Genomic DNA, 9,690 nt, shown 5'->3' on the forward strand with positions numbered 1-9,690 from the left:
TTAAGTTAGGAAGTTGGGATTTTCTATGGGTTTTATTTTTGGCCAATCAATCCGACCTACCAAAGTTCATAAGGATCGGCCGACTATATCTTATAGCTGCCATATAACTGAACGATTCGAAATGCCATAACTTTGGTGTTTTTAAAGTTAGGAAGTTTTTCTTTCTTGTTATACCCTTGCAGAGGGTATTATAATTTTGGTCAAAAGTGTGCAACGCAGTGAAGGAGGCATCTCCGACCCTATAAAGTATATATATTCTTGATCAGGATCACCTCCTGAGTTGATATAGCCATGTCCGTCTGTCCGTCTGTCTGTCCGTCTGTCCGTCTGTCTGTTTCTACGCAAACTAGTCTCTCAGTTTTAAAGCTATCGAATTGAAACTTTGCACACACCCTTCTTTCCTTTGCACGCAGTATATAAGTCGGAACGGCCGGGATCGGCCGACTATATCCTATAGCTGCCATATAACTGATTGATCGGAAATGCCATAACTTTGGTGTTTGTAAAGTTAGAAAGTTGGGATTTTCTATGGGTTTTATATTTGGCCAATCAATCCGACCTACCAAATTTCATAAGGATCGGCCGACTATATCCTATAGCTGCCATATAACTGAACGATTGGAAATGCCATAACTTTGGTGTTTGTAAAGTTAGAAAGTTAAGATTTTCTACAGGTTTTATATTTGGCTAATCAATCCGACCTACCAAATTTCATAAGAATCGGCCGACTATATCCTATAGCTGCCATATAACTGAACGATTCGAAATGCCATAACTTTGGTGTTTTTAAAGTTAGGAAGTTTGGATTTTCTATTAGTATTAAGAATGCATCATAGGAATAATTTTGGAGAATATTATTATAGAGAATTCTGCAAGGGTATATCAACTTCGGCTCCGCCCGAAGGTAGCTTTCCTTTCTTGTTATACCCTTGCAGAGGGTATTATAATTTTGGTCAAAAGTGTGCAACGCAGTGAAGGAGACATCTCCGACCCTATAAAGTATATATATTCTTGATCAGGATCACCTCCTGAGTTGATATAGCCATGTCCGTCTGTCCGTCTGTCCGTCTGTCTGTCCGTCTGTCTGTCCGTCTGTCTGTTTCTACGCAAACTAGTCTCTCAGTTTTAAAGCTATCGAGTTCAAACTTTGCACACACCCTTCTTTCCTTTGCACGCAGTATATATGTCGGAACGGCCGGGATCGGCCGACTATATCCTATAGCTGCCATATAATTGATTGATCGGAAATGCCATAACTTTGGTGTTTGTAAAGTTAGGAAGTTGGAATTTTCTATGGGTTTTACATTTGGCCAATAAATCCGACCTACCAAATTTCATAAGGATCGGCCGACTATATCCTATAGCTGCCATATAACTGATTGATCGGAAATGCCATAACTTTGGTGTTTGTTAAGTTAGGAAGTTGGGATTTTCTATGGGTTTTATATTTGGCCAATAAATCCGACCTACCAAATTTCATAAGGATCAGCCGACTATATCCTATAGCCGCCATATAACTGATTGATCGGAATAACTTTGGTGTTTGTTAAGTTAGGAAGTTGGGATTTTTTATGAGTATTAAGAATGCATCATATGAATAATTTTGGAGAATATAATTTACAGAGTATTCTGCAAGGGTATATCAACTTCGGCTCCGCCCGAAGTTAGCTTTCCTTTCTTGTTTTTAATATAACTTTGTATTTTAAAATTTTTTTTATTCTTTGGGATTTGGTAATATTTAAATTCTATGGAATTACGCGTTTCATTTAAATCGGACATCTATATCATATAGCTCCCATAGGAAAATCGAAAAATAAATAAGAAATTAAAATGATTGAAAAATGAATGATAAAATGTATTTTTCTGTTTATCAAAATATTCCTTTAAGATATAGTAATTATTTATTTTGTTAAAATCGGACAACTATATCATGTAGCTGCCATAGAAGCGATGGCAAAATAGCTACATAGCTTTGTAGTCGTTTTGTAATAACTGAAAGGGTATATAAACTTTAACTTGCTGAAGTTTGCTTCCTTTCTTGTTATTTATGTCTTTCTCTGAAAATTAAAAACAAAAGTTCGGCAAATGTATACTCTATCTATCCATTTTTGTTAGTTACAGTTGGTGTACCTATTTAATTCAGATAAAAATAAAAATGCTGAATTTGAATTTGAAAGCCAAATCGTATGATTGCTTTGTAGACTATAACCGACAAATCCCAGGTTGTATAATTCCAACTTGCCATATAAGCGGCAAACATATTTCCTTATTTCAGTCGGGTTTTTTTTAAGTCCCATACGATAAGGCTTACGGCATTAAGAATGGGCCTATTAATAAAAAATGTTATATTTTAGTGTAAATAAAATACATTTTCGGCCGAAATGATTAAATATAGTTCTCCTTGCAGCTGAGCCACTCTAAGTTCATCCCTTTAATTACACGTGAAAGGCTAAGTCCTGCTGAATCCCAATCGGACAGGATCTCACCACACGACAGGTAAGATCAGACGGATGAAAGCTCACTAAAAGTGTTCCAAATCCCTGCTGGAAACCCAATCAAAGCGACTTTAATGCAAATGCGCTGTCATTTCCCTTGCACTCGATTCCGTTGACACACAAAAAGCGGAAAAATACAGAAAGGGAACAGAGAATCACGGATTTAGAAACAGTGACGAACCGGCAGTGCGATTTGTGCTCATTTGTCAATGCACGGGTGATGCTGCTCCACTGCCACTCGCTTCACGTCAATCCACATAACGTATACGCCCCTTTGGCCACGCCGAATGCAGTTTGTAGCTCTCTTAGTTGTTGCTTTTGTTTGCGGGGATGTTGGGTTGCTTGGCGTTTTGGTGGAAAGCACACACGGAACACAAAACACAGAACAATTCCATTGTCAGTTCCAGTCTCCACCCGTTTGAACATCAAACACTCCGCCCTGAGCCCGCTGTTGGGATTTTAATTTATAATTCAGCACTCGAACATGTCACCAAAGAGTTTTAACAGTATGTACTACAAAATCAACTCCGCGACGACGTAAACCGATTAAGTATTCGGTGATTGGGAGATTCCTCGTACGTAAAACATCAATAATTCAGATGTGCATGAACATAAAAAGCCAGCTTCGATAAACTGTTTGCATATTTTGTGCAGTTTGTTTTATTCCGTAGGCGTAAATTGCAAGATAACCAAACAGGGTTAATAAACTTTTTGAGCGAAAATTTTATACTTATGCTTTTATAAATTTAATTTGCAAGCTATTCTGCAGGTTCATCGAAGTAAAAGCGTATTAGTATTTCTTACTGAGTTTTAGTAAGTATTCTTATTAGCAGTCATATAGTAAGAGACTGAAAATAACATTAACTTTTCATTAGAAATTATTTCTTTCTCTAAAGTCTAATTACTTATTATATCCTTGCAGAGGGTATTATAATTTCAGTCAAAAGTTTGCAACGCAGTGAAGGAGACATTTCCGACACTATGAAGTAGTGGGTTTCATTTTTGGCCAATCAATCTGAGCTACCAAATTTCAAAAGGATCGGCCGACTATATCTTATAGCTGCCATATAACTGATCGATTGGAAATGCCATAACTTTGGTGATTTTAAAGTTAGGAAGTTGGGTTTTTGTATGAGTGTTAAGAATGCATCATATGAATAATTTTGGAGAATATAATTTAAAGAATATTCTCCAAGGACGGACAGACGGACATGCTTATATTAACTCAGGACGCGATCCTGATCAAGAATACTTATAGGGTCGGAGGTGACTCCTTCGCTGCGCTGCACCCTTTTGACCAAAATTATCATACCCTCTGCCTGGGTATAAAAAGCCAGAGTCGAGTGCCCTGGCTATCAGAGACCCGTTAATCTATTAAGCAATTTTAAAATAATTGTGCCTTCTTCACCTTATTTCTTAAATGTTTGTGAATTTGTCTCCCTTCGAAACTCTTTTTTCCACCATGTCTTATCTATGTCTTTGAGCGGAGAAGTTCGTGAGCAAATTCTGAACTGTCTAAACGTGTTTTTCTGGTGTCAAATGCTTGGCTGCTTGCTGAAAAATGCAAAAATTGGGCATATTGCTATTTTCAATGCCAGTAAAGTGAATTAAAAGAACGGATTATATTCAATTCAAAGAACAAGCTTGATTCACTTGTCTCGATTTGAAGGTGATTTATAGGTCCAAAAAATGCAGTGCCCATAAATATTGTAGCGATGAGACCTTCGTTGAGTGCCCCAGTGAGATTTTTCCAGAGCATCATAATTAACTAAGGCACACTACATCTCTCCTGTCCCTCTGTTTTAGCTTTCAAAATGTCAGAAATACAAAAATTGTATTCCACCAAACACATCTTTCTTTTGTACTTGTTGTTTTTACTTTGTTGTTTGTTTGCCATAAGTTGTTGAGGTATCACAATGGCCAGCCTATTGAGTGCAACTGATAGTCTTCAGGCTCCGACTGCCGGAGTGAAGCCGCACCTGCAGCCTTGGGAGATAATTGCGTGGTCTCCAGAGCGTCTGGGCAACCTGTATTCCGACTGGGCACTATACTTTTTTCGCCAACAGCGCTACGCAAATGGACTTCGTTATTTCAATAACGCCCAGGACCTGAACCCTTTGAGTGCGAGGTCCCTGATGCTCCGGAGTCAGCTGAAGAGGGCCGTGGGCTTGGCGCCGGAGGGTCTGAAGGATTGCTACCAGGCAGAAGGTCAGTCCTGCATTGTGGAAAACTAAATCATTTCCGACTCCTCTCTTCAAGCGCAGATCTGCTGAAGAGGCTCAAACCACCGGTCGCCTCTCCCAACGTCAGTCTGGAGGTCTGCAACTCTCTATATGAGTCAAATCGACTGGAGGATGCCAAGATAAGTCTGCACTGCCATCTGAGGCGTTTCAGGTCCGCACAAAAAGTGCCCGCTGTGGATCATCTGAATGTGGTAGGTCAGCCAACGCGTCAATATCGATTGTGATATTCTTGCAACTAGATCAAACCAAAGCTTCAAAATAATCTAATAAAGATCCCCTACAATTATTACAAAAAAAAAGGTTTAGTCTCATAATGTAAAAAATAATCGATTGCGTTTTTTCTATTTCCAGCTAAATGAGAACTTTCGTGACACATTATCGGATGATACCACGATGTCAGTTCAGCGTCTCATCAATCGCATGGGCACTTTGTCTAAGGCGCCCAAGGAGCTGAAAGACGATTGCGATGTCGTAAGCATAATGGAAAAGGAGGTAACCAACCCTATATGTATTATATTAGAGCTTAGAATGAGATCCGCGATTCAGCTTGATCTGTACGTGTATTATTTAAGAATCATACATCGTGACATCATGGCACCATCGAATAAGAGCTCCTGTCATAAGCTAAGATTCCAATATCTTTTGTAATTCACAACAAATCAAACAAATTAGTCAACCCACGTTAGTCAGACATAAGCAGCTCATGTCTAATACCTTTTATCAGACAAACATTAATGGATTCTTGTTAAGTTTCTCTAAAAACTAAAATCTTTGAAAAATTTTATATTTATTTTTTCAATTTTTTATCTCTATAATAGAAGTTATATGTAATTGAAAACGCGTCTAAAATTGCTCTGATCGAATTGCTTTCGATCAAAAGATTGAGTTACTCGAGGCCATGATTTATGAGAAGATAATTTTGATGAACTCTTTCAATTAATCGAATCGAAAAGTAAATCCTTAAAAGCTAGGTTACGAACTATTTTAAAGATTCTTTACTTGAGCTGTTTTGGTGAGGGCGGATTCAAAAGACTCATCACATCATTTTGAGAATTGTTCTTAATATGTAAGACCTATTGCCTTGCAAAATTTAGTGATACGCAATGACTTTAGTACAAGAGAATACAACATTTTCTTTTCGTATTGATTAAAAAAGAAAATAAATTGTCTCAAAAGCTACCAATCTTCTTACTCGAAAATTCTTCTATTCAAAGTATATTTTAAAAACCCAAAGATTTACTTTTAAAAAAAGTATAAGATATATGAAGCAAAAAAGTATTCTCACGTAAAAACGAGGACGGAAGCTAACTTCGGCAAGCCGAAGTTTTAATACCCTTGCAGACTTTGCCGAAATTGCTAAAACTGAAAAAGTAGCGAAAGGAATAAGGTATACATATATAAACTAGATTTGCGTCGTTTGATGTCAATTGCTTTTATACTGCAAAAAACTGAAAAAATGTTATATAAAAATAGAAAAGGGATACTTTCGCAGCCTTTAACTACTTTTCATACGGAAGCTATAAGAAATACACGTCCGATCGGCAAGCGCTTTTACCCTAATCAAGATATGCGTAAGTAAATAAGACTTGGAAAGCTTACACACTACGCGAAAAATTCAGAAAACCAACAAATTTGGACCGATTTCACACTGTTGTTCCTATGGGAGCTGTAGGATAGAGACGTCCGATCGTCACGTGCTTTCACCCTAATCAAGGTATGCATAAAAAATACGATTTGGAAAGATTCATGTCAATTGCTTATATACTGTGCGAAATAACCTAAAAATCATTACATTTTAACCGATTTCACCGTATTGTTCCTATGGGAGCTATAGGATATAGACGTCCGATCGCCAAGCGCTTTTACCCTGATCAAGGTATGCATAAAAAAATAAGATTTGGAAAGATTTATGTTAATAGCTTTTACACTGCGCGAAATATCTTCCATTCTTGAAAGTTATATCCGATTGTTCCTATGGGAGCTATAGGATATAGACGTCGGATCAGCACGCGCTTTTACCTTGATGAAGGAATGCATAAAAAAATACGATTTGAAAAAATTTATAGCAATAGCTTTTACACAGCGCGAAATATTCTGAAAAACATAAAATTTGGACCGATTTTACCCTATTGTTCCTATGGGAGCTATAGGATATAGACGTCCGATCGCCACGCGCTTTTACCCTGATCAAGGTATGCATAAAAAAATACGATTTGGAAAGATTCATGTCAATAGCTTTTACACTGCGCGAAATATCATCAATTCTTGCAAGATATATCCGATTGTTCCTATGGGAGCTATAGGATATAGACGTCCGATCGGGGCGATTTTCAAACTTGATCTGCGTACACTTGTTTTAGGACGACTGTGAAAGTTTCAGCTAAAGTTTTCGCTAGCTTTTAAACTGAGCTCGCAAACGGTATTGAAACAGACGGACAGACGGACAGACGGACATGGCTATATCGACTCCCCTATTGATCCTGATCAAGAATATATATACTTTATGGGGTCGGAAACGTCTCCTTCACTGCGTTACAAACTTCTGACCAAAATTATAATACCCTCTGCAAGGGTATAAAAAGAAGATAAAACCAAATTAGCTTTTCTAATTTGACAATCATCGACACTTGATGAGGTACATGAGCTCGTTCTGATTAATCGCTTTGTTGTATCATATAGACTGCTATATCTAATACAACTTCCACTTTAAGGAAATACAACTGTCCCCGCTGGAAATAGCTAGACGTAAAAGGCACTTTAAGATATATAACCAGTCGTACCTAAACAAGTGCTGGGTGGATGTGGCATTCCTCAAGAGACTTCGCGATGATCCCAATGTGCAGCCCAAGCATTGTCAAAAGTCATCGGAGTATTTGGGCAAATTGATGGCAGGCAATTATAAAGCGGAGCGAACTCTGACGGTTTGAGTTTGACACTTTAATTAGTCCTTTAAAATTGTAATTTCACTGCCTGCCAACTATAGAAAATGCTGCACACACGAAGTCCCATGTACGCTCTGCATCGTCAAAAGTACCCCAGCGAGGGATTTTACAATAAACAGATGGAAGAAAATCTATACCGCATTCAGTACCAGACGAGGCGAAATATGTTCAAGATCCTACGCAGTATTCGGCTGCTGATACGAGTTGGAGAACTAAATGTGAGTTTTTTGAAACGAAAACAAGAAAGAAAAGCTAACTTCGGGCGGAGCCGAAGTTGAAATACCCTTGCAGAATATTCTGTAAATTATATTCTCCAAAACTATTCATATGATGCATTCTTAATACTCAAAAAAATCCTAACTTCCTAACTTTACAAACACCAAAGTTATGGCATTTCCGATCGTTCAGTTATATGGCAGCTATAGGATATAGTCTTCCGATCCCGGCCGTTCCGACTTATATACTTATATACTTCATTACCTTTTCGGATATTCGAATGATGATTTTTTGATATTTCCTACTAAGTTTTCTTTGTGAATTGGATTACTCCACAGAAACTGACAACGTTTATTGAGGAGGTCATGGGAGATTATGTCACCATCAAGACACATCGCGTAATGCCGTGGAAATTTGAATTCACTAATGAGGTTTACAACTATTTGGGTCTAGCCCGCATTAATGAGTACAAAATCCCCAGCAATATGACCGTCTTGCATGGCAGACAGCGCCTTTTGACACTTTTCAGACTGCCGCCCAATAACAGTCAGGAACTGAAAAAGGCAAAGCCAAAGCGACCGACCACAATGGTAGCCAGATCGGCTATTACCGATCCCAAGGCGGAGAAATTTAAGTATGTGATTAATTGCTAATTACACTGCGCAGCATGTTTAGCGTTTTGAAACGAATCTTTAATTTAGACTTCTAACTAAAGTGCATTATAGTAACCTAAAGATTTGGTATATAATTTTACATTATTTTATAAGTCCTGAGTTTATGATTAAATGTATAATAGCTACAATTAAAATAAGAAATTTAGAGACAATTTTAAAATTGTAGCTACGAAAATATTTAACTAAAATATATTAAGATTTTTCTTTTGTATTTTGTTATATTTTCTTAGGAAACAAGTGGCCCGTCTGGAGAGTCGGATGCGGTTTTCCGAGTTTCACATAGAACGATCCTATCTTCTACACGAACTGGCCCAAGAGCACTTAAACAATAATTCATTTGATGCGGCCTGTTCCATGGCCAGAAAGGCCTTTGACGGTAAGTGAAAGGCAATCGAAAGCTTTTGAATATTACCACTTTATCTTCCTCAGAGGCCGTAAAATGCAATAGTTTTGTTTGGAGCTTCTTGAGTCTGATCGTAATATGCAAGACGCACGCGATTTTGGGTAAAATTGAGCGGGAAAAGGAAATCCTCGCTGAGGCCTTTGAGCTGGCCAAAAAAATGAAAAACCTCGACCTTTGTCTGTTCATAGATATCTGCATTAAGGTAAATGCGGAGGAGATGGAAATGAAACGAATGATCACATCTGATTTAAGTTCAAAAAAACAAAAACTTGGCTCTAGAATGTTCCAAAGCAACGATCAAGTAATAAATGAGGATCGAAGCCAAATTAGCTAAAAAATAATATAGAATATTTAACATCAAAACGGAATATTTGGACCTCATAATAAAAAATATTTTATCATAACTAGCCCTGTCCTTAGTTATTGTATAATTTATTGTGAAGGATAGGTCAATACCAATTTTGATTTAATTTAGCCGTATTTCATTTAAAAAACAAGAAAGGAAAGCTAACTTCGGGCGGACCCGAAGTTGATACACCCTTGCAGAATATTCTGTAAATTATATTCTCCAAAATTATTTGTATGATGCATTCTTAATACTCATAAAAAATCCCAACTTCCTAACTTTAAAAACACCAAAGTAATGGCATTTCCAATCGTTCAGTTATATGGCAGCTATAGAATATAGTCGGCCGATCCTTATGAAATTTGCTATGT

At 37.5% G+C, this 9,690-nt stretch overlaps 1 protein-coding gene across 1 annotated transcript; it reads left to right on the forward strand.

Moving 5' to 3' along the window:
• The first annotated feature begins 4,344 nt into the window (after positions 1–4,344).
• LOC108047166 lies at positions 4,345–9,377 on the forward strand. The gene is made up of 8 exons (XM_017127263.1): positions 4,345–4,703; positions 4,760–4,929; positions 5,090–5,230; positions 7,450–7,659; positions 7,722–7,898; positions 8,235–8,530; positions 8,801–8,946; positions 9,000–9,377. The coding sequence occupies exons 1-8, from the start codon at positions 4,412–4,414 to the stop codon at positions 9,305–9,307; spliced, it is 1,740 nt and encodes a 579-aa protein (XP_016982752.1). The 5' UTR covers positions 4,345–4,411; the 3' UTR covers positions 9,308–9,377.
• Positions 9,378–9,690: the final 313 nt, after the last annotated feature.

The sequence above is a fragment of the Drosophila rhopaloa genome, unplaced genomic scaffold (assembly GCF_018152115.1).
Source record: "Drosophila rhopaloa isolate 14029-0021.01 unplaced genomic scaffold, ASM1815211v1 contig_155, whole genome shotgun sequence".
Lineage (NCBI taxonomy): Eukaryota > Metazoa > Arthropoda > Insecta > Diptera > Drosophilidae > Drosophila > Drosophila rhopaloa.

Excerpts from the sequence above, each read along its gene's own strand:
- LOC108047166 (XM_017127263.1), top strand. The coding sequence starts at position 4,412 with ATGGCCAGCCTATTGAGTGCAACTGATAGTCTTCAGGCTCCGACTGCC. Across the intron at positions 4,930-5,089 it reads CTGTGGATCATCTGAATGTG|CTAAATGAGAACTTTCGTGA; the intron begins GTAGGTCAGCCA and ends TTCTATTTCCAG. Across the intron at positions 7,899-8,234 it reads TACGAGTTGGAGAACTAAAT|AAACTGACAACGTTTATTGA; the intron begins GTGAGTTTTTTG and ends ATTACTCCACAG.